This window comes from Drosophila sechellia, chromosome 3L (assembly GCF_004382195.2).
Source record: "Drosophila sechellia strain sech25 chromosome 3L, ASM438219v1, whole genome shotgun sequence".
Lineage (NCBI taxonomy): Eukaryota > Metazoa > Arthropoda > Insecta > Diptera > Drosophilidae > Drosophila > Drosophila sechellia.
Window position 1 is genome coordinate 5,086,277 of NC_045951.1, and position 25,982 is coordinate 5,112,258.

At 37.5% G+C, this 25,982-nt stretch overlaps 1 protein-coding gene across 13 annotated transcripts in view; it reads right to left on the reverse strand.

The window, feature by feature from the left end:
• Window positions 1-500: 500 nt before the first annotated feature.
• LOC6610863 (protein alan shepard) overlaps window positions 501-25,982 on the reverse strand; it is a 121,778-nt gene continuing 96,296 nt past the window's right edge. For 2 of the 13 annotated variants that reach the window (XM_032719279.1, XM_032719280.1), the window contains 8 exons: window positions 14,062-14,315; window positions 12,167-12,225; window positions 10,903-11,027; window positions 7,897-8,038; window positions 7,406-7,767; window positions 7,030-7,212; window positions 6,523-6,698; window positions 501-5,674 (listed from right to left, as the gene is read on the reverse strand). In XM_032719279.1, coding sequence (XP_032575170.1) covers window positions 6,534-6,698; window positions 7,030-7,212; window positions 7,406-7,767; window positions 7,897-8,038; window positions 10,903-11,027; window positions 12,167-12,225; window positions 14,062-14,315 — 1,290 coding nt within the window. In that variant the 3' untranslated portion in view covers window positions 501-5,674; window positions 6,523-6,533. Of the gene's footprint in view, window positions 5,675-5,839; window positions 5,881-6,522; window positions 6,699-7,029; window positions 7,213-7,405; window positions 7,768-7,896; window positions 8,039-10,902; window positions 11,028-12,166; window positions 12,226-14,061; window positions 14,316-25,982 lie in introns of those variants that run through there. The other 11 variants (XR_004361813.1, XM_032719269.1, XM_032719272.1 and 8 more) reach the window with 11 other exon arrangements.

A 25,982-nucleotide genomic window follows, 5' to 3' on the forward strand; every position in this document is an offset into this window, starting at 1 on the left:
TTTGTTTTTTTTTTTTGGTTTTTGGATGACAGCATTTGCTCTTTAGGTTTTCCTTTTTCTTACCAAAGAGACGTTACGTTTTCCTCATGTTTTTCATTTTGTGTGTTCTTTAACGCTTCAACTCAACGTCCACAGTTAAATCTTTTGCTATGTTCGGTTTTAATGCTTTCTGTAGCTTTCAAGTCGGGGCAGGAATTTCTTATCCTGCCCTCGTTTAGCTTCTTGCTTGATTCTTCCGCTTCCGCTTCCGGTTCGGTTCTATACTGATCTATTCTCATTTCTTTTTTACTTACAATTAGATTTAATTTTTTTTTCGTCATTTACTTTCTGTGTTTTTTGTTTTTGTTGTTCAACTAGTCTTAAGCGAAATAAGCACAGAAGCTGCAAAATGTTTTGCTTAAACTAATTTCTCATTTTCAAACTTTTTCATCCTTTTTATTTTGGGGGTTTTTAAACTTTTATCTCTCGATCTCCAATTCAGTTATCCTTCATGAATGATCTTTTGCATTAGAGTTGAGGGCACAAAAAGTACGCGTATAAATTTGAAAGTTGTAGCAAAGATTGCGCTTTTTCACACTTTTCTTGTCATTTTTTTGGTTTTCGAGTTTTGGTTTTTCGTGTTCTTCTTTTTAGCTTTTACTAGAGATTTGAATACAATTCTTTCGCCATATAAAAATGCTTAAAAGCGTCACATTGATGCAAAAAATAATACTTTAAAAAATACACAGAGAGTTGAAAGGATTCCTCATGCTTTCGATCGATCTTTTCTTCAGTATTCTTTCATTTTTTTCTGGAGGATTACAAAGAGAGATTTAGTTTGGTTTTTCGTCTGATTTAATTTTACCAGTTTGCGCATTTGCTTTGCTTGATTTTTTTGTGGTTTTTGTGTTTTTTTTATCATTGTTAATAAGAAAATGAATAAAGTTCTTTAAAAGACTTTGATTTAAAACTTAAAAATAGCAACAAGCGAAATGTACATTACTCTCATTTAAGTATTTCTGTTTCTAAGTTTAATTAGCTGCTTGCATTTTACGCTTACTTAAAGTTAGTTTACGCATTTGTCGTCGTGTTCTCTTCATTTCCCCTTACTCTCCTACTGCATTCCCTCCATTTATTTTCCATTCCGAAACTGTCTTATTTATTTTTTAAATATAATGAGCTTGTTTTCATACCACCATGCCCCATATTCCATATTCCCATCGATTTGCTAGCGTTCATTCCTCTGGCTCCGCGCTCCCACTCGCCTCTATGTGTTTTTCATTTTGTTTTTGGTTTTTTGTTTGTTTTGTTTACATTCATGGTTTCGTCAAAAAAGTTTCAAAAAAATATATATTCATCATTTCCTTAAATTGGCTTAATTAAAAAATGTTTATTTATTTCTCCAGCTCGACACTCACACTCTGCTCTGCCCGCTCCTAAACAACGACTAAGACGACTAAGTTTGCCTCCTGTTCAGAACACAATCTAATTTAATAAAGTGGGGATCAATTAGGAATTAATTTAGGAATTCGTTATGGGAAACTATTTGGTGTGGGGTGAAAAAGCGTACTGGTAATTCATATAGCAAACATTTTACTACTAAGAAATCACATTGAATGAAAACGCAAAACTAAACGATGAAAAACGCACTTAAAAACAAATTGATTTATTTTTTTTTAGTTTTTATTGAAATTTTTGTTGTTTTTAGTTTTCAATTTTACGCACTAGACATTTTTTTGTTTGAATTTTAAAAATTACTTCAACACTTGCATCAAATTTAATCGATTAACTTCTCTTGCGAGAGGTTTTCAATCAGGGGCGAGATACCCAAGCAATCTTGAATCTTGTTTGGGGTCTCGACGATTTTAAGACAAATAATAAATTAACTACTTAAAATTAGTTAAAAAACTAAAGTAAAACGCGTTAAAATAAAACAAAATACAGACGCAAAACAAACGAGTTCCCAGTTTGGTTTCTTGTCAAAGTAGATTTAAATACACACACAAAAAGTCAGTATAGCTTTAGATTAGAACACTTCTCGTCGGTTGATTTTTATTGTTTACCCTCGCCAACGTCCTTGCTTTTATCGTTTCGTCTCATCCGTACGCTTATTTTCAGAAATTAAACCTAACCTCAAACTGTGCGACGCGGCATTCTTCAACACTGTCGCTCTAACTACACAAAAACTACAACTGTCTACGTGTGTTGCACTCCAACTAACCAACTAATCTTTCTCCTTTCGCTACCAACTAGAAATCATATGTCCTACTCGACTCCGTCTTTCTTGCTACATTTCTTTTCTCGATCTACGCTACTCGTTTCCGCATCTGCTTTCTTCTTTGCTTGTCAACACTGTACTTAGATTTTCTAAACTTACGCACTAGGCTTTGATCTTAGATACTAGGTTTCTTCTCCTGCTTCTTCGACTCGATTTCATTACCGTTCACTAAAACATAAATTTTATTTTCACTTTCCTAGGGAGGGGGCGATAAGACACGCCCCCAGCTCATCTCGTTTCCTTCGTCGATTTATAAATAACTTAGACCTTAATGCTTTCTCAATTTGCTTAAGTTGCTTTTCCTGCTAACAAATTAAAATCAAAGAAAACTACAGAAAGAAAATTGCACTTTGTGTGAGTTTTTTTTTTTGGAGGGTGGAGGTGTATGCGTGTGCGTGGGCGTGTTTGTAGTTGTTTCGAGGAAAACAGGATTGAAAATCTTTCAAAAATATCCTCCCAATGAGTGGTACTTGTATTTGTGATTCTTCTTTAATAGGACAACAAATGCAGGCATGTCGCACGAATTTCTCTTTAAACAATTTCGCTTTTGGAATGTCTTGGCAAAATAGATATCTTTTTCGATGCCTGCATTAACTTCAGGAGGTGATTCTAGGTGTATGTGTTACATTTTCTTTTCTTTTTGTTTTTGGGTTTACAATCCTGCATTTGTTGTTATTGTTACAGTTTCAGTTGGTAGTCAGTCTAAAGCAAATAATCGTAATAAGAAAAAAAAAAAACATTTGCATTATGTTGTTGTTTTGGTTTTAGGCTTAGGAAGACTTTTGGCGTTGTGTTTCTTACGTTTTTATATATATGTATATATATATATAATGTATATATATGTAGATAGTTCAGTTAGGCGACTCGACAGCTCTAAACTCGAAAATCAAATCGTATCAACACATACAAATTTTTATATATCAAAATCAAATCAAAGACTTTGCTCAGGAATGTTGTTTGTGGTGAGAGGGTGTCCTTGCTCAAACGGAGATTCTCAAAAACTTCTCACTTCGCCACACTTCCTCCCACCCACATCGCCCACTTGATGTTTCCCTTGTTTCGCTTATTTTGCTCATCGTGTTTCGTTAATCAATTAACATTCGAAAAAATCACAAATACAATGCTTAGGCTTGATAGGTGCGTCGGTGTTGGTGTCTTGCTGTGTTTGTGTGTCAGTGTCTGTGTGTGTGTCTCAGAAAAATAAATATGCTAGGCTTTGACAAAGGTTCAATTTCAATTCTAAACAACTTCATGTTCAACTCTACTTAAGAGACGCTTACAAGACTAAAGAAATCTTTGCTTATTAACTAAGTTTACTAAACGTAGTTTCTTCTATCTTACTTCATCATTTTGTTTTTTTGTTTAATTTAACATTAATTTTCTTGGTTTCTGTTATACATTTCTGCTACTGCCTGTGCCAGTTGTTGTTGCTGCTGTTGTTGTTGTTGTTGTTCTTTTCGATCCTAGCTGATCCTTCAAAAAATCGTACATTCTTCGCCAGCCTTCACAAAGCTAAACTACAATTCTACAGTTTCAAATTTTATTTTCTGTTTTCTGTGTTTCGCTACTTTTGTGTGTTGTCTCGGTTTGCTTCGCTATTCCCTTTTAAAAAGTGTTTGCCTCTTGGTTTCCATGCTAATCAAACATCGTCCCTCTCCTGCCTCAACAACTTGTCATATGCAGAAAAAATATACTATATCTAGGTTGTTTTTGTTGGTTTTTACTTTCCTCATTAATATGTCTAAAAAACAGTTAACGTAAAAAACTGTAGACAGCTACAAAAAATTCATTCATTAAATCGACTGATGAGCACAAAAAATATGCTAAAAACTAGTACAAGATTCCCCATTTCTTCTCGGTCTTTGTAAGCTTATGCTTATTCTCCCGTCTTCTGCTTTCTTTTAGATCTCTAGAACTACTAAATCTGTTTTTGCTTACTGCAATTTTCTTACTTTTGTTTTGCTAAGACTTAATACTAGGTTCTTGCCCGTTTCAAAGGCTTTTTCTTCTCATTTTTTTCGTTTGAATTTTTCTTACTTCTTTTTCTGACTGCTTGGATAGCACAAAACGAACGTCAAATGGAGGGAGGGGGAGGGGGAATAGACATTTCTTTTTAGGGTTTGTTTTTTGTTTTTTCTTTTCTTCGGATCTTTGCTTTATACAATTTGCATGTTTGGTTCAAGAAACCAACAAATGGAGAAACAAACCAAAGATCTCCCTTCTTTTTGTGGCTATCTACGCTTTCCTCTGCTTCCGTTCTTTGTGCTGTTCAACACGATTCAACAAAAATACAAAATAAATATTACAAATTAGACAAACAGAACAAAACATAGGTAGAGTCTGAGTTTCATCGTAAAAATCTTCTTTAGCAGGCCACAACAAAGAAAACGTTGCCTCTAAGGTAAAAAAGTTTTGCTCTCTTCTGCGCATCGTTGCGCTTTCTTCGTTCTTCTGGGGGTTTCTTTGTTGCCGCTGCATTTTGACTTAAGATTTATGCTTTGTTTATATATCGTCATCGAAATGGATTTTGTTTCGTTTTTATTTGCTCTGTTTTTCCTTACGAGTTTTTAACATACATTGCACACACATTTATTTTTGTTTCTGTTTCGGTTTTTTCCATCTTTCATTTCACAAATTTCTGTCTGCTTAGGTTTTGCTAGCTCAAAATTAGCAAAATAGTTTCTTTGTATTTTCCCTTCTATTTTTACATCGCTCTTTCCATCGGTTTGCCCCATGCAGTGCTTTTTTACTTTGCGCTTAACAAAATTAACTTAACTCTAATCTGCGATAGTTTTTTTTTTCTCAGCAGATTTCCTCAAGTTCTTACGACCCCCAAGTGAATTTTCTTTGACTTTCCTTTCTCTTCGCATCCTGCAGTTTTTTTTTTGTAAATATTTTCGACTGCTCTTCTCTCGTTTGCCGCTGTTTCTTTTGGCAATGGTTGCCGCACTGCTTTTGCATCTCTGGTTGTTTATTTAGTGTATAACTATTCTCTATTATTTAAGTTAAGTCTTTGCTTTTCTTCACTTTTTTCTCGCGTCCTATGCGCTCGTCTCTTCTAAGACCGGCTTTTCTTTTCGCATTCATGTACCCCCTAAATTTCATCCTCACATCCAACCGCCTTATTTATACATTATTTTTCTGCCTCCGCTCTCTGGGATTTTCCCGGCTTCTCGGGATGGCTTTTCTCTAGATTCTGCATGCTGTGTTTTTGTTTCTTCTGCCAATGTTGTTGCTTCAGCAGTTTCCTTTTCAAGTTGTTGTTCATGTGGTGGTTGTTGTAGACTCCTTTATCCGATCTTCTGCTTTTGATGTTGATTCTCCTCCCTCCTTAGCTTTTCCGCTTCTCCGCTTCCGGCTTTCTCTCACTCTCGTCCAATTTATAAAGTACTCAAATGGGGTACTAATATATTATAGCTAAAAGAGTTAAAGGGTTTATAAGTACACATGAATTTAAGTAATAGTCAACTTTAGGGAAATGGGAGAGGGTAGTGGGAGTCTTTTAAACTTCTGTTAAAGCACAGTTTAAGTTTAAGCTGGGTTACATGCACATGAGCTGAATGAGAAGTAAATGATATTTACCTAGTATGGGTTACCAGTGATTAGACTGTTTAGTAACTATACTATATAAGAAAGAGAGCCATGTTGTTGTATCAAAAAGAAGCCGCAGAAATTTGGTAAGAAAACAAGTAAAATATATTTGTTTAGTATTCAGTGAATTGTTGTAAAAGTAATGAACAGATCTGAAGCAAACAGGCAAGCAACAACAAGCAGAGCACACAAAACACATGAAGCCGATGATTGTCAGTTTAAGTGTTAAGTGTTTGTTGTGTTGTTTGAAGGTGCAGTGTTGGTAAGCGTGTTTGAGTGTTGAAAGTAACGATGAAGCCTTAGATGTCTTAAGGTAAAGCTCAGTAAATGCAAATCAAATGGGGTGAGTTAGATGCTTTCTGTTTAGGGGTGGAAGGGACTCTAATATTTGAAAGTACGAGAGCTCTTAAAGCGAAAAGCTTACATGCAAGGCAGTGTTGGTAAAAGCAGTTAAGCGAATAATTTTGAACTTGAACCTTGTTTTTTATCTGACATGTTTCAGTAAACATGAGCAATGAGGTTCAAGTAAACAAAATTCGATATAATGATTTTATTTTGTGGGAAACGTGGCCAGAGATTGAGAAGCAAACAGAAATGTTAATCCTCTAGGACTGTGACAAAGACAGGACCAGAGAGAAGACAGTAGCTGAGAAGAAGAAGAAGACTTCACTCACCTCGCGAAGACCTATTTGGGAGCGGCTTGATGTGGATACTGTGTGTATGCCTCGTCGGGTGATGCAGCTGTGCTAGCCTGTTCGGAATCTGTCATTGGCATTGTTGGTATAATAGTTGGTGGTGGTGCATAATATGGATAAGTTGGACTAATATACTGTAACGATGGAGAAAAGTTCTATAAAATAAACCGAAAATAAAAAAGAAAAATAAATAAAAATACAAATTCGAAAAAAAAAATGCAATACAAAATTAAATTAATTGGAGTAAAAGAAAGGAGTAGAAAAAGTACAAATTAGGTCTCAACATTTAATATTTAATATACACAGCCCGCACTGAGAAGATCGTATGGATTGCGGACTATTTTTCTTTCTTTTCAATCCTCAAGGACTCAAGCAGATATACACATGTGTATTCCACTACAGCCATGTGTATATCTGCCTTCAATCAAGAAAATCTGAAAGAAAAAGTCTCGACTTTCGGGAGGAGATCAGAGATCGGTGGCTTACAGAGTTGCCAATCTGCAGGGTGGCCAACTGAGGCATCATTGTTCCATATGGCACGCCCGTATCGCCGCTAACCATCATCGAGATGCCACGGGGCTGCACCTGGTTAACCGCCTCCGGTTTGTATGAGGTCACTCCCAGCTGAGGGGCAGCTGCCATCTGCATGTACTGTGGAGAATACGAAGTCTAATTGAAATACATTTTTAAAGCTCCTATTAATCCCACATGACACTAGACTGAATCACGAGTTAAAAACCGCAATAAGCATTATAAATCGACCGAAGCAAATGGTAAACAAATCGTCCATAATCGACAGTTTTGAGTCATGCGTTTCAGTCCAGTGTCAAATACACATAATGGAAGTAAATCCACTACTCACCTGATCATCTACCTGAGTTGTCATCATGTAACCCGGTATCCACTGGGAACCGGCCACTGGATAGCCACCCACCTGGGGGGCGCTGAAGCGGGAGTAGGGCACTCCGATGGGTGTGCCCACGTTCACGCTGACTCCATTCTGCTGCATTGTGGGGTCGTAGGCCACGGGAATCCCCTCCGCGGAGACGTCGCGCCACGCACGCGCATTCGGATCAGGCGTTTTGAAGAGATTCTTCTTTTTCGGTCCGCCATCGGCAAACTTAACCAGCAGGGGATCTTTGGCACCCGGTATTGTGTTACCATTGAACATCTGAATGATTTGCTCGCACTTCTCGCGACTCTCCATGCGGGCAAAGCCAACGCCTAAGCGGAAAAATACGATATATTATTGATATTACTTGATCATTAAAAAGAATCCGCAGGCACGGTTGCCAATTGAATTAATTAGAGGCTCAATAATGGAAACCGTGTTTGCGAACCATATTTACTCACCCTTGGAGTTCATCTGCTGATCACGCAATATTCTGGTCGAAACAACTTGTCCGTATTTCGATAGCATTGCCTCCAGATCAGTTTCTTTGAAGTGGGGCGGCAAATTTGCAATATACAAATTTGTGGGATCCTGTTCCTGTTGCTGTGTGGTTGTTGTATGCAATTGGGTCAGATCAGGGTGGTGTGGTGTTGTTGATTGTTGATTGTGGACAGTCGGGTTGTTGAAATTGAAGCGATTTAAATTGGTTTGTTGGATTCGATGATGGATTTCGGTTTGTTTGTTTCGGTTTCACACAAATTAACGATACACAAAAGCAGTTGGCGTAAGCATGTGTATTTTATTGGTTGTGCGTATGTATTTTGATGTGTGTGGTTTGGTTGTGTGTGTGTTGTGTTTGTGATGTTGGTTCGATTGTGTGTGTTTGTTTAATTTTTATTTTTTATTTCGAGAGAGAGAGGGGAGTAGAGAAATTAAGAACGTAGAGATTTTGTCATTAGTAAATATTCAAGTTGCTTGCCAAAAATGTTTCTGTTGTCAACTCTTTTTGGACTGTTTGTCTGTTGTCAGTGTGTTAGTGTGAGTGTTAAGTGTGCCTGACTCTTGCGAAGGTGTTTGTGTGTGGGTGTGGATGTTATGTAATGCCTCAGACTTATCGGATAATACCTTATTAAAAAGTAGACCTATGAAAACGTTACCCCCTCAAAGATGAAGTGTTGTTCTTGCCCTCAACAATTCTTAAAAGAGATGGTAATCATTGATGGTACCATAGATATGCTACTCTGCGAAATCCACTTTCCGATTAAGAAATTAGCTTTTGACCGATTTAGATATAATTTAAGTGTAAAAAAATAAAATTACCATTTAGTATCTATAGTAATACAGCATGATTTGCCATCTCGAATGCTTAACTAAGTTAAATACCTGCTCAGTAATTATGTCTTAGAATTTAATGAGATCTGTTTGATGTTATACTTAGAGTTTAGATTGTATTTGGTTTTTGGTTTGATTTTTGGCCGGCACAGGTTTGTAGCAATTTGCGTACTCAAACAACAAACTTTGTAGTAGGTTGAAGTAGTAGAGGTTGGTTATATACTTGGCTGGCTATAACTTCAAAATACGAGTATACAGTTTATACAGTTGAATATACAGATTCAATATATAGAATATCAGATATGAAGAGAGATATAGGCTAGTTGTACTGTTTCTATTTTGTGTCAGTGTTGTTCAATTCTAGATTACAACCATTAATGCCTACGCAAATACGTGTTGTCTGTGTTTTGTTTATACAGCAAACTTTCCTTTATGATGTTGGCTATAATTTTTAATGAGCCTTTAATGCCATCGGATTATAAAGTTGAAAAAAGCTACCGAGAGGGGAGTGAACAAAGTTGCTAAGCTCTTTAAATGAAAAACTTTTTGATTTGTATACAAATTAATATGCTCGGATGAATGGAAATATTTAAATTGATACCGGATTCCAGCATCCGTAAACCGCTGTAAATGGCTGCTAATTATTGATTAGGATTTACCACTTCTAGATTGGGTTGTTTACAATTTGATATATAACTAATGTCGGGGATAGAAAAGATACAGTTTAAATATAACTATATCTACTTAATTTTCTGATAAATTTCACTAAAAGCTACTTAAATTTAGCGTCTAAAGCCCAATTTCCCATTTACGATTTAAGCTACAATATATCTCTAAAAATATTCAAAGAATTGCCTAACAACTTAAAATACTTCAGTTAATTGTTTCTATATTGGCAAAGAAACGAATAAATAAAATTAAAAAACACATTATTTGTTTGAAAGCATGATTTTTCTAATATGATTGTTAAATACCCGGATTGTATAATAAAGAAAACTAGAATTATATAATGAGTACCCAAATTCTAAGTCTACCTTGATGAATAGGGCCTTAGCTAGATAATGATATTAATCGGGGTTTGTATTGGATATAATACTGCATTCTATATTTGGTCAAATACCTTATGGAGAATGTTTTACACTAAACTCTAAATATACCTGTACTGTGTACTCTTAATGCAATTAATTTACCAAACAAGTCCGCTAAAAAACTTTAATTGTTCTCACTTAATGTCATTATTTTGGGATTCATATTTCAACTGCTAAAGGAAGATCAAAGAGAAGGATTATTTATTTTATGACTTTCAGTTTCATACATATGAACTAACGAATGCCATAAATAAATGCATTTATACCCAATTAAAATCGAAAAAAATATACTAAAAATATGTTTTACGCTATCAATTGAACTACCTCTATGCAAAGAAAGATAAAAAAAAGGAAAAATGGAAATCTAAAAATGTTTTGAGGTTTGCTAGAAATATGTTTTCGTCTATATAGTAGGTTATATAGAGATATTATGTGTGGTTTTTGGTATACGACAAACGGTTATACAAAGAGAGTTTTTGGAACAACACTACGAACTAGAGGTTGGGTTTGGCATAGGGGTTATCGGATTTGGGTTCTAGGGTGGGAAGTTATAAAACAAAGATATGGAAAATACATAAATGCACACCCTGCGGTGTGAGAAGATATATATAAATATATACTTTTGGCGCCTCCTTAGGTTGTAAGTTTGAGAATATGAATATTCTCAGAAAGTGGAAGCCCACTTAATTTGTAACAACGCAAAACAAAATAAGATTTCAGTTCTTATAAGCCTGGATCAAAACATACAATCATCTAAAATGATAATACTTTGTTTTGGCAGCATTTTTTTTTTTTTTTTGAGCACGGTTTTAATTAAAAAATAAAAACTAATTTAAGCCTTAACAAAAGGAAAATAATAAAATATGGAGGCAACTGAGGGGTCAGTACACACAATAAACGAAATGCAGGAATGACTAGGGGGCGTGGGATCTTTGGGTTTGGAGTTTGGGAATGGGAACTCTGGGTTTTTCCGGAAGGAGGGGGTGGGAGGTGGGGCATTTTGCGGTGTGTGGGGGGTGAGTATTACTTGCATGCAAACAAACGTACAATGGCCGGCCTATGAAGCACCCAGATACCCACTTTGGCCATCTGAGCTTGCACGCCCTTCCCCTGCAATCCTTTTACGGCGCACTCGGCGAAGGCTGGCTGCTCGAAGTCGACGAAGCCGTAACCTGCAAAAAAGCATATTTTGTTTTTGTTTTTCGTTGTTGGTTTTGTTTTTGTTTATATTTTTTGTTGTTTGTTTTTGTGTGTTGCGGGTGGGGGGGAATTTTATTTTTATTTTTTTTAATTGCATGTATAAATATATATATAAATATATTTGCAGAAACAGAGCGAGAAAGAGAGCGAGAGGAAAATATGTTTATTTATATTCCAATATTTGGTTGGCACACAAATCGAAAATTGAAATTGAATTCAATCAAGAACCGAAAAAATTGGCGAATTTTCGCATTGGGTCACGTGCAACAAAAACAAAATATTCGTTCAACAAGAAAAGAGGAGTAGAAGAAAAAAACGGGTGAAAATTAAATTAATAATTAATTTGAATAAACTTAAGCACTAACAAACAGAATCAAAACGCAAGTGGAACAAGTACTCAATAAAAATATATTTATATCGATACACGCAAACACATTTATAGAGAGGCAGTCTTTTGTAGATTTACTATTTTTACAGATTGTTCAGTTATCGAGGTATTTACACATTATCGTTCTCATTATCATTATTAGCATTAGTTAAGTGCATCAGTAGCAGATAGTATTCGTAATAGTAGAGTGAAATGCATGAATGACACGATTGCGAAATGATCAGGAATCAAACGGAAAAACTCAAAAACAGTAGAAGGAAATGAAGTACAAACTGCTAAATGCCAATTTCTTATTTGGAAAATTAAAATTCCAAAGTATAATTTTACATATTGAAACGAAATGAGTCTACACACGATAACAAACAAGCAATAAGTTGTGATTACTCAAAAAAAAAAAAAAAACAGAATGCTGTTCTTTGAAATGTTTGAGTTGTAAAATCAGTAAGAATTCGATAATATCAAAAAATGGAAATGCTGATTAAACAAAAGTATATAAAATGAATTAAAAAATATTTCCAAGAGCACTCAGCGTTTATAAACCAACTAAAAGGTATCTAAAAAATCAATGAAATTTCAGTTTTTGGTTTGTTTATAACTTCTTTTCTTGCGTTTCTTTTGGATATCTTTTTTGTTTTTTTTTTTTTACATAAACACATACTAATAATACTTATACAAAAACACACATAAATAAAATAATGATGAGAATGGTGAAGAAAAAAATACCTTTACATTTGTTTGTTGTTTTATCTAAAATAGCCTTGGTTGATATAATTGTTCCGTATCTGAAAGTTGTAAACAAGAAGAGACACAGGTGGGTTAAATAGCATTCCGCCTCGAATGGACAATGGGAAATGGTGTTGCATGACAACGATTGCAAAGAGTGGAGAAAGGATAATCAGATTATAAACACATTCATGTCTCTCAGGGTGTCGAAGTGTGCGTGCTCCTGGTGCCACGTGCCACAATGTATTCTATAATTTTTAAGGAGCAGGAGGTTGCTAGTTCGTCCTGATTGGGTCGCGTTTACCTTACCGTAAGCAATTAAAGTGTCATTAAAATGCAATTTTTATGCTCGTGCGCGCCAAAGTAGGCAATGGAAATTTTCACAACCCTTTGGCTATCTTCTCCCCAGCTCCTGGAGCGTTACTTTGCTCATTTAAGCCTTTGACTGCCCCTTTGACTGTCGGCTGAAATTAAATCGATATCTTCTTAGTTACACTACTACTAGTGCCCCCTCCTGCTCGCCGACTCATAAATACATAGTCATAATAACATTAAATCCCCCCGCACCTTCACTGGCTCTAATAAGCCGCTTATTTTGATTGCCTGCAGAGGAAGAGAAGGAACCACGCGCGGTAAAAAAAAAAGAAGCAAAATAAATTAACCTTCAATTTAATTACTTGACTTACAACGGGTGGAATATGAGCCCTGCCTTTTCGTTTGGTTTGCATGTTCCTGTGACGCCGCAAATAACTTATTTTCGTATGCACCCAAGCATTGGCCAACAGTGCGTATGCGTAATACACATATAATAATAATAAGTTTGTTGGTACACCACAAAATGATTTTCTTTCTGGGATACCCAAAAAATAATTTTGATAAAGCGTGCGCACTAATTAGTGGATTTTGTTTAGTTTGCAGAAACTTGGCCTCGTCCATCAAGAAGGTCAGGGGTAGCTGCTGCTTTTTTGGGGGTTACTTTTCGGGCAAAGGATACAAAGGACGCGGGGTGCCTTTATGGAAACGCAGCCAAGCGAAAAGGACTGAGGCTAAGCCGCTCATTAGCAGATGGGTGGGGGGTGGTGGTGGAGCGGATGGAAATGGATTTTGGGTTCCGATCCGTCTCAAAAACACACACCACATCATTCTGAGGTTGGACAAATCAATAGTCAGTCACATACATTTCAAATTAGTTCATTTCGTATGGATGGCATTTCGTATGCCATGATGTGACACCGAAGATACAAACGTATCTGAAAGATACTGCTCACAAGACGAAAGAAAGGAGCGAATATATTTCAATTTTACAAATGTATTCAGGATCGAAAAACGGATACAAACATCTTGGGGATGGCAGAACAATTTCTTTACACAGCTCAAGTCACCATATCCTTGCATTTTCAAATTAATAGTGGTGGGTACTGCGAGATCCAATCTGAATCTTAAATTTTTCTTCGGCTTTATAAAAGCATCTGGATATTCCACAAGCAAATATAATTATAAACGTTCAATTAAAACAAGATGTAGATGCTTCTAGCTCAAAGGCAACATAATTTCTGCATGGGTTGCTCGAAGGCAAATTTATTTAGCAAATCTATGGCAGGCCAGTAAAAGCCCCGAGCTGCAAAAACAATTAAAATGAATTTGCATAATGGCCTGGCCCAGGGAGCCGGTTGTGCCCAGATATAATGCAATTTAATTTGATATGTGGACCGCTGAGACAAGATACAAAACCGCAGGGCAAGCACAGGCACTGGCACAAATCACTGAGAGGCTTGATTGCATCCATATCGTAGCCTGAATCTGATTTGAATGGCAATCAAAGTGGTTGAATGGGTTGCTGCTTCCTTTTTTTTTGGGAAGGCCATATGTTATGTTGATGTCCTGGCTGTACTCACTGTGCACACATATTAACTAGATCCTTGTCGGTTGTGCCCTGCTGCAGACCGCGAATGTAGAGATTTGTCTTGGACAACTGCTCGCCGCCCTGTTGGTTTTGATTCTGTACCGTGCCGTTGGGACCCATGTTCGTGTTGGTGTTCGTCGTGTTGCTCAGGCTGGTGCTCAGGGTGCCGCTCTGGGAGCCCGTGTTCGAGGAGCTGCTCGAGTTGGTGTTGCTCGGTGAGGCTGCCGTCGGCACTCGCTGACCGTACTGCAAAGAATGAGAACAACAAATGGGTTTAGTAACAGATTACACAACGAATATGATCGTATCATTCATATCATTTACTATATATTCCAAATACGTTTCAATTGGTCTTGAAAGTGGTTCGGTAATATCATCAAATATGCATTACAGTACCATTTTAAATGGATACTTGTGCGGAAACACGCACAATAGATGGTCAAAGCACTCCATACATTCGAGCAGCCCACAGCTGTAGGCAATATTAAAATGTATAGAGCAAAAGTATGTCGATAATATTAAGCGATTTGGCTCCCACAATCCATAGATTGAGCGCGGAGTAGAGAACAGTGGAGGCAGTGCAAGTATTTTTATTGAAATTCCAACTGGAATAGCTGCCATTCGAAGTTATTGAATGCTGCTTGGCCCACACAATGGATAGAGATGGCGATAGCCAGCCAGATAGATAGAGACAGGATAGAGGTGGGGAAGAATGCAGAAAGAGAGCGGTAGTGAGGCAGATGCACGGGAAGAAAGAGACAGCCACATTGGCATGCTGACGACAGGCATGACGATGGCGTTTTTCACTTAAAATGCCACACATGTGCCACAGGGACACGAATAAAGTCGAAGGATGTGGAGCTCGAGCTTTGCATATAAGGCTGCAGGATATTTGGCAGCTGCAGTCGAAGGCGTTGAAAATCTATAAAATTTGTATGCAACAAACAATGGCTCTGCACTCACACAAGCGCACATAAAAAAAGGTCCAACAAACTTTGCCATTGATACATTTTTGAAAATTTGCCAAAAACATTAGTTTATTCGCACAGCAGCGCAGCAGCAGCACATCAGCGGGAAATGCTAAAATATGCAGCCCGCAACAACAACAACTAGAACAAAAAACACTTTTCCACTGCAAATTCTCCAAAAATTGCAAACTGAAAATCAAGCGAGGCATTTTTCGTTCGGATTTTTTCCTTTGTTTCAGGCGGGGAATAAAGGTTTTGTGGGCTTTGAAAACTTTTTAGCCGGCCGCAAAATCCATTTGCATGAAAGCCACTGAATTTGGGGGGTTTGGGTTGAAAAGTTCTCGCTAATTGATCCGTGTCATGATGCCGCCTCTCTTAGGACTAATACTTCCGTCGGTAAAACAATTTGATTTTGAAAAAATGTAAATCCCCAGAGGTGCTAAAAATCAAGTGGAGCTTTACATATAAAACCAAACTTCTAATTTATTTGTTGCCAGTATTAATTTGATTTTCCCAGTATACGGTAATTGTTATTTACCCTCTCTTTTGTTTGAAAATGTAATGCCATTTGAAGGTAAAATAAAGCGAGCAGTTATGTATAGAAAAATTGATATACGTTTGAACGCTGCTTTTGGCTTTTTCTGTTTTATATGGCTTTTAATAATTTTCAATACAAATATTTTTACCAAATTTCAAATGATGCAGAGACACGGGTCGTATACTTAATTTCCATGAGAACTCTGCTTGATTGGTTGTTCAAATGTACTTCACACATGTTTCTTTCTATACATTCTTTTTGCCGATTTATATTCTGACGTGAGTGTCACGCATCGCCAAGCAAGCAACCAACACAAATCATAAAACCCTACTCGTTTGCTATCTCTCTGGGCCAAGTCCAAATAAACTTTGACTCCCAAACTCGTTAAGTTACTGCACAAGGTCTCGCAATCTAGAAGATACATTTTGTACAGTTTTAGCTACGAAATAGCTCCCATTTCTTCTCGCATGCAAAACATAATTAAATAATAAATTCAGCCAGCAGTTTTTGTAGTCAGCAATTGTTTATCTGTCGCTGTGTGTGCGAAAACCCCAAAAGAGTGAGTGAGTGTGCGAAAATACTTAAGCCAACACTCATACGCCCTGTGTGCCAATGAACTTTTCTCTCTTCACTTTCTGCACGCGGCCTCGTCGTCGGTTGTCTGATAATGAAATTATATCGTTCTAATAATTTTATGCGCACAGCAACGACGGACAATCGCAAATTATATACTATATATTATGTATATAATATATGTTTTATGATGGTCTATCCATGTATTCTTATGTGTTTCACGCCAAAGTGAGCAAACGACAACTTGCCTGGCTTTTTATTTTATTCAATTTTGCTGGTCGGCGGCTTAGCTTTTTTCTAGTTTTTTTGTATTTTTTGTTTATATTTTTTTTGGCAAAAAAATTGCGTCATTTGCAAAAAATTTCGCGCTGCGAAATCTGCGCGGTTTTTCGCTTATAAATAAGTTATCTTGTCCTTCGCTTTGCCGACTCATTCGCTAGCTATTATTTTCTACATGTTTCTCATGCTTTCCACATGAGTTTCGTGGCCCACACGTGTCTCCCAGACTTTGGCCAACTGTATTTGAGCAAAAGTTTATGCACATTAGCACGGTAGTTGGGATATGTTAACCTCTTTGCCGCTCCGCTGTTATTTATGCGCATTTAATTTGTTTACTTATTTATTGCATTTGCACGAAGCGGCAGCGAAACAGACTAAAAATACAATTTAATGGCATAAGCTCAACTTTTTGATTGCGATGGGACACAAATGAAATGGAATGGAATGAAATGATATAAAGTGATGTCGTCTTCGATTCCATTCGATGACGATGACGATGGCAGAACACGCAATTGTTAATGGCCTGAACTTATGACTATTCGTTTGTTCTTCTTCCATTTGGTTTTCACTGGAAATGGCTGTTTATGGACTTTTAGAATGGGAAACTATTTTAGTGGGGGAACTTGGAGCTTATATAGCCGCTTATAAATCGATTATGAAGATAGTCGTCAGCTGGTATTTTCAGTTTTATGCTCCAGAATGTTAAGAGGTTTAAGATACTTGACAAGTTTCATTTTCAGTTAATACTGCCTCTGCGATTTCAAACACAACTTCATCTCCATGCTAACATCTCCATTAAGAAGCCATCAACAATTATTAGCCACAATAAAGCCAAAAAACATTCCGAGAAACTGAAACCGAAAGATCTTTGGAGATCCGCTTGAAAGAGTCACGTGCCAGAAGTGTGAAATACCAAATGGACTTTTGTTTGATTTATGATGTCTCCACGACATGAGCGCCACCCATAAAATATATTATTCACTTAAGCCGAACGCAGTCTTCTCTTGGCTTTCTTCGAATGGGGTCCCCCTCCGAGCCCCTTCCCCACCAACTGGAGCCTTGACTAATAAATCAAAATGCAAAGACCAAAGACGCATACGAAATGCGGAGTGCACTCATTTTCAGTCACTAAATCAGTTGCCGCATAAATCCACTCCGTCATGATTAGTGACAGATATTATTTGTCCAAGTGCTTGCCAGCCTGTCAAAATTGGTTAGCATATGGTATGTAGGTTGAAATCTAGCCAAAAACCAAAGACCCAGCGCCCAGAAGTAGAGCCCAACTGGCCATTGACCCAATGTGAAATTGTGGGGAATTACGGGGAGTCAAATTAGAGCTGGCTGCGTGTCCGCTTACAATTCGAGGCGATTGTATTGCCTGAGCGGATTTCACTTTTCGGAGAAAACCCCTTTGGGATGAGGGTTGCAAAACTCATCAAATCAAGGCAGCCAAATCCGGCTTTTTCTCTGATTGGGGAGGGTTTTTGCTGCTCGTTGCTGCTCCTTGCGGAAAGCCACATAAAAAATGCCTCTCACGTGACTTATATAAATTAAATGCGTTTCGGTCTTCCACTGTGGAACTGTGGAAGCTGGCATGAAAATGATAGACGGATAGATGGATTCATTTGCCGCTGGAAAGGAAATGTTAGGCGTCAGATAACAGTCAGCAGAAACCGCCCAGAAAAATCCTGTGGGGGTGGCATGAGATTTTCTCCCCACTCCCCAATAATCGACGCAAGTCATGCCAGGGTTTTGTGGAGGTTAAGAGACAGCTTTTGCCTCTGCAAATATTTGGCATGCCAATGGCAAAGAAATTCGAATTATCTGCAGGTGGAATTTTACTCGGAAAAAAGAATTTATGAAATATCCTAGTTCCACCATCCAAAAGCGAATGAATAAAAAAAAAACGCTTTATTAGCAATAATTCCATTTTGACAAAGAATTTAAATTTCAAATTGTAGGCAGCACTTTTTTCTAGCAGGTCAACGACATATTCTTTGTTCTTTTGTTTGAGCAGACTGAAAAAAAAAGTTTATTAGACCCGACTTCAAAGCAAAATAATGTTGGGCTGTAAAGAGTTGCCAGCAAACTTTTATTATCATCGTGATAAGGTTGTAATGGCTTGAATCTAATCAATGAAATTTATGAGTTTCTTCCAAGAAAGCGTATGCAGTTTCTAGTGACCTCATAAATACAAACTCAAGTTCACGTTTATAAATACATGTTCTTGGCGCTGTTTAAACAATTCGTTTCTTAAAATATTTATATTAAAATATATATATTATGTATATTTAATAATGCATGTGGGTGAGTACATCGTGCACAGAAATATGAAAACAACGATTAAATTGAAAAATAAGAAATAAATGCGATTTCTTGTTGTTATTTTTTATCATTGCAGCCAATGTTTTTTTTTTTTTATTGAATCCTATTTATTGACACTTTGTTGAGTTTTAAATTGACACTATATGGACAAGTGGCTGTTTTCCTTTCTGGTTTTCCTCGGATTTTTGTTCAATTCGTTTTGCCAACATTGCGAGTTTATTGGCTGACACAAATTTGCATTGTTTTCACTTTGTTTTATTTTTAAAATAAATTTTGCTTGGTTTTGCGTTTTATTCGAATAATAAATATAAATAGCGAGATGGGGAAAATTGTTGATACATTTTGCATTTCACTGGGGTCTTATTAAGCCTTTTTCTAGATGAAATGTATGTATGCATATTAATTTGCATAATTTTGGATATCTAATCAAAGGGAAACTCTCAGAACCTCTGATTGTGACCCCAAAAAGGGAGTAAAGAACCGATTGGAATGCCATGAGAGCAAAGGCTTTAATCAAGCGGAAAGGTTTCTGTGTTTGTTCTACGTGATTCGGAAAAGGTTGAGCAGGTTTTCTACTTTTCTTTTTCCTTTTTGGTGCGGTATTATCTTAAATTGGAAGTCGCAATGAGCACGTGCTTTACTTGAAGGAAAGAGAAGAGGCGATAAATTTCAAAGATAAATTTTAAAAGCAGTTGTAGGAGATGTATCTTATTTCGGTTGAAGACCTTTACAAGCTGGTTAGTTATGTGTACTTTGCTTTTGTTATTTCAAAACGACCAATTTTAAATTGTAATCCTCTTGTATGTTATTATTATATATGTATTGCCAATTCAAATATTTTTCAATCATTACTATATCAGCAAATAAAATTGTAGGTACATACGCCCCTTTTGAAACCATAATCACAATGATAATAAAAGCCACAAATGTTGACTACGCTTGTGTACACTGGAAATATGCTGCCCCACGTCCGTCCCCCTCGATTATACCCCATTTTCACTATCCAAGTTAACCGCAAACATTTTGTTGCACACACACACCCAGAGAGGGAAAAAAGCAGACGGGAAAAGTATCTGGCAGATAGCAAAAGTCATGTCTGAGTTTTGATATTGAAATGGGCCGGCCGAGGGAAAATGTGTGTGTAACCCGACAATGGGTCGCAGTTTAAATTTCATGTCAACGCCAGATACTCTCGAATAGCTCGAGATACAGATACGACAGATATACATATAGTACACGGATGCAGTAGTCGGTTAGATCCCTCGAGTGGGTGGCAGGCAATGCGGGGCCTACGCAAATATGCGGAATATATGTATATATGAGGAGCAGACGACGGGACCCAGACTTTCAACTCAGCAGCAGCCACTTGGCGACAGTCGCACAATAAAATGCAATAAATTTATTGAATTAAAGCAGATAACTCAATTGAGTGGACAGGCCAGTCCAAGAAGCTGGGGAGAAAACGTACAATGCATCTTGGCATTTAGGGGGAAAAGAACCCAGAAGCGATGAGTCAAGAACCCGAAGATGGGAAAATGCGTTTCTTACATGAAAGAATTTCAAAGCAGGGAAATAATCACAGTAAATGGAGGTGAATGATCATTATTCATGATTTACAACCACTTAACAACTAAAAGGTAAACATTTAAGCATACATTCAAGTTGTATACAGCTAAGAAATAAAGTTATCTTATATTAATTCAAGTTCCAATGTTCTAAGGGTATTTCCAATCTGACGACTTTCCATTTCTATACCATGCGTGATTAGGGCCATTAAATCATAACCCATTGACCAAATGGGCAACAGACGATAAGAAAGGCCATATCGATTGCGAGCTAAAACCGAAATGGAAAATGCGTCATCAATGTTTTAATATTTATAATCAGACAGAACCAGTTGTTTCTCAACTATTCGCACTGATTGCCATTGCTTCAGCCAACTGACAAAGATAACACGCCATTCTGATAAACATTTATCGATACGAAAGGTGAAAGAAGGACGACCTATTCAAAAGGAGAGGGAGAGAGCATGACGGTTGGAGAGGGACAGGACGGTGGTACAACAATAAATTTATCGCCGAAATGGAACAGTAAAAGCATTTTAGCGCGATTAGTCCAACAAGGGGCAACAAAATGGTATATATATGCGTATATATGCGTATATATTGTATATGGAACTTGGCCAGACAGATTGGTAGGGAAAGGAAAGGGGGTTATAGTGGGGTTAAGAGACCCGCTCGTCTGCTCTTTGGGGCCGAAGGTCCCCAGGTCTCCAAAGCGATTGTCTGTTGGCATAATAAATTTTAGCATTAATTGAGTGTATGATTGAGCCAGAGTTCTTGTTGTTGCTCCTTGTGTAGGTGGAATGGACAGCAGCAAGTAAATAAGATTTTAATTGAAGCTTTTAGCAGGAAATGGAATATTAATGGAAGCTGCTGATGAATTCTGCAGCTGTTGCAGCCACTTCTTCTCCAATTCCCCCCAAAGGCTTATGCAAAAATTAAGGGGGGGACCATAAAAAGTATCTCCTGTACTCATCCTCCATCAGTGATGAAACTGCAAATTGCTAATCTAAAGCCAAAGTTCATCAAGTCTGCCTGCCAAGTGCATTTGACATTTGCATGTTGCTGCTGCGACAAAAACTTGTAAAGTTAGTTATCCATAGGCCCACTGAGTTGGTGCAAAGTGGGGCCTGGGCACATCACCGGTATTTCCAGGTGTAATACCACCTGATTGGACAGGGGGGCCATCTCTCATAATTGCTCCTGTCAATTTTGTATACCAAACTCATTTCTGCAGAAAGGTTAAAGCTTGATTGGCATCTGGCCAAAAGCAAAATGGCAGTCTCAATGAAGATTGAAGCCTGGAGAAAGGGAAATGCGAGGCTAATGCCAGGTGGACTACGAACGGCATAATGCGATCAAATTAGTTGGGCATGTCAATCAAATGCTAATTCAATTCAAAGTATACGGCTGATTAAAGTGAGTTGTTTTGAATCTTCAGGGATGGGATAAAATGTCGAATGATATTCCAGTCTTGTAAAAGAATGCTATTTGGTCATTGAGTCAATAAAATACAACTTTAAAGATTTTAAAATAAATGTAAGATAAATTATATGATATATGTTTGTTGGGTTATTATTACATGATATATGGCGCGTGATATTTACATTGCCTTACATTGCCACATTAGCAACGACCACTAATCACAGCGAGCGAGACGGAAACTTATTTCTGCACTTGTGTGAAAAATAATTTATGTGACAACGTGCAGAAACTCAGGGGTTAGTGAGTGGGTGCCAAAAAAGAATGAAATAGAGGGGTAGGGAGGGAATGTGGCCAGCAATAGCGATTGCAAATAATAAATCAAATAAAGCTGTTGAACGTGATCGGAAGCCGCAGTTAAAGAATGGTGAAGTGGGTTTCGGACACCCAGAGCGGGAAGTACGGATAGCATATATGTATATGTATCTCCCCCTTTTAGCGGTGTCTGCCAATTAAACACAAATATGCTGCATTTAAATTGAATTAAGCCCGAGGCGATACGATGAGAAATAGCAACAAATACTCGCTTCAGTTTTGCCCCTCACTCTTTAACAGTTTTAACTGCACAGAGAAAAATTCCACGGACTGCATAAGCCGAGCTTCAGAAATCCAAACCCGACACCCGACACATAAAAAATTCCAGTTATTCAGACTTGCAGATCCGGAAAATCTTTAAAACATTTCAACAAGCTTTTTATTATTTAAAAAGAAGAGTATATAACAAGTTATGATTAAGACAAGAACCTTAAGATTAGTTAGGATCAGTGGTATTTTTTCCTATGTAGAGAAGAATACCTACTGTTTTTTTCCCATTCCATATTACACCTCTCTTCCCATAAATAATGAATGAATCAAGTCTCGACGAATGCGTGTGTAGCGGAAGTAACACTTAACTCAAACACGAGCACGAGTCTGTGTTCCAAAAGATGGATGAGGGTGATGATGCCCGGGGGTTATTGGGAGGTAAAGCCCTCCACAAGCACACACGCACACACTTGCACGGGCGTGTCAATCACACACACGGCCATAGAAACACGGACAATGGCAGCCCGAAAAGTGACAAAGACAACACGTTTCGTGCTGCAAAAAGTTACAGTGGCCTCTTAAAAACCCATGACCATCTCACTCGCACACATTCGCCGAGACTTCTCTTTCTCTATGCGGGTATTTAAATTTAATTTGCAAGCTGACAAAAAAGAAAGCAAAGCGGTTTCTTGACATCTCCCCCTTAAGTAAGTCTCCGTCTCTTTCGGTTCGCCTCAGTCTGTCTCTTTCTGTGACAGACAGGAAGTGCAGAAGTGTGTGTCCCTCCACCCCCTCCCTAAGAACCCTCAGCCCAGCACACAGCTTTTCCATATATGGCTACAAAAAGGAAAACTTAGCTGAAAGCAAGTCAAGTCAAGCACAAAACCTAAAATTCTGCTGGCTATCGCTCTGCGTCCGTCTCTTTCTCCCCAACTATCCCCCTCTCTTTCGCTAAGTGGTTTTTTGGTCAGGCTACTAACGTTTTAAGGGGGTCGTCGAAATGAGGGATATAGTGTCGCACCAAGAGGATGGTAAAGGGGATAGTGAAGTGACAGGCTTTGTTTCTCCATTTAGTGCAAATTAGGAGGGACAACAACATTTACTAAGGTGAAAAGCCCCCTCCAACAGATTTTCAACCTAATTGAACTGTTCAATGGGGACTGGGAAAATCAAAGGGGGGTGGCCAGATGGGGGTTGTACAAAGGATAATGAGCAGACAAAAAGGGTAGCGAAGTACTGAAGCGAGGAAAATGAAGTAGGCGGCTTTAGTTCAATAGGCTTTACACATTTTTTGCATACGAAAACAAGATTGCTTCTAAAAGTAGTGAACCTTACAACCCTTTTGAATAAATTAAACTAAGTTCTTTTATACCTTTTCTTGGAAAAATATATTTAATATATAATTTTTTGAAAATATATCTACTTATTGAAGTGCATTTAAATTTTCCTGACAACTTGAACTTCAACAAAGCTGACCCACAATCCATTAACAATTGGCCAGATGTGAAACGACTTCATTTCCATTATCATCAACGTTTTAGCTCGACCATTTTACCTGGCCACTCTACAAAATCAACACAGAAAGCCAGAAAACTGGAAAACCAGAGCACAGGTTGCAACTGTTCTTGTTGTTGGCGTTGCTGTTTTGGCCAGCGATTAATGGAGGAAAGTACACAAAATGTTTTATCACTCATACGCCACATGTGCCGGCGAGGAACAGAGATAGGACGAGTTTCAGAGCGAGACAAATGTGTCCCAAGTGCAAACAAAACGCCTACGTTAATTACACTGGCCAGCAAAAGCGGCGGAATAAACGAACTTTAACAACTACAGCAAACTGAAGCCTCTGGCTGCGTGTGTTTGTGTTTTTGTGTGAATTGAAAATGACTCATTTATAAAAGCAAACGAAGTAAAATCGAAACACACACAAAACACAAAAAAACGCAAGCGAATTGACCTTTAAAAGAGAAAAGGCAGGAAAACAAAAACCATAAAAAGCACCTGACAACACTTTTGTGGCCAAGACAAAAGCGAACCACTAAAATTCAATCATCTTTGCAAGAAGCTGTAAAATGCGGCGGAAGGAAGAAGAGGAAATCCGGAAAGAGAAAGGTATAATGGCAGAAAAAGGACAGATATATTTACAGATGTAGAAATAAGTATCTAGCATACATAAGTAACATGAGATACTAAGGCTTTAGATACTTTTACTAAATTATGCTAAAACGTCTGACTTTAGTAAGATATCATTATTGGGAGAAGAATAACCCGAACCGAAACCCACTTTAAAACATTGTTAGTATAACAAGAGTTTCGATAAAATGCGTCAACTCCAAATGACTGTCATTGAACAACTAACACGCCCCAGGTAAATTTATCTTTAAATGTTTGCAAGAAATTATCATAATCGTAGCTCGCTCAAAGCCCGAAGGGAAAAGTCTCGCGGTCTCAGAGTCCCAGTAGGCACTCTCAATCTGATTATAAACGCCCTACTCATTCCTCGACGTTGACTCACTTTTTAGAAAAAGTTGCCACAGCAGTCACGTCACTTGATCGGCCATATACATACATACTACATTCACATATAGTATCTATCGCTCTTGTTTTGTCAAACAGTTGACATAATGTTTTCTGTACTTTTTTTCCACAAACTGATAAGGAACCATTTTTTTTAGTCTATTTCTGTTTGTGGAGAATTTGTGTTATCGCCGGGGGCTGAATAAACTCGATATTGTTATCGGGGGAGGAAAATGAGCCAGGGGTCTTTTTTTGCCACCCCTGCCGACCGCTTTCCACCACTTCAAATATATAATTCTTTGTAAATTCCAGAAATCCACCTTCATGCGTTTGAAGTTTATTAGATTTATAAAATGGTTTCCGTTTGCATTGAGAGTCACATATTTTTCAAAAAGGGGAAAAACACAATTTCAGCTTTATCGCAGCAAATGTCAAGTGACTTTCCAATGAAAAGGAAACTTTAAACTCAATGGTCATTCGAGACTTCTCGTGATGGAAAAACCCGGAGAGCCTTTCGTGACGCAAGGGAAACTTAAATATGATATTTTATCTAAATGGACTTTCATTTTAATGTAAACTATTGTGTTTCAACGAAGGGCAGAGTTCAAAATAATCTAAATGGCCAGCAAACCATACAAAATTTATGCTATCAATTCAATGAAATAAAATGGTCAAATTTTGACATTTTCTTATTGTTTAATATATGTATGTATTTTTTATTGTTATGCCCCAAGCTTGTTTGTCTGTGCTTTATTTCCATATATTTTATGCATATATTTTATGCATTTATGTACACATTATTTGTTTATTTTTTACGCTTTTCGAGCGTCTATTTTTATTTACATTTTCTTTTGCATTATTCTGTTATTATTGTTGCGTTTAATTCCGTTGGATTTGCATTTTTAAGCACGTACAAAGTTCGCACCAACGCTCAAACACACAAGATAGCCAAAAAAAAAAAAAATACGCTTGTTCTGTCCGATTCTGCTCCTTTTTTCCTTTGAGCCAGGAAGTCAACACCGCGCGATAAGTGCAAAGCAAAGCGAATACAAATGGGTGGAGGGGTTGGATAAAGGGCAGGGAGGGGAGGGAATATGTAAATCCTGAAATTCCCAACAAACCATAAAAAATGCTGCGGCCAAAA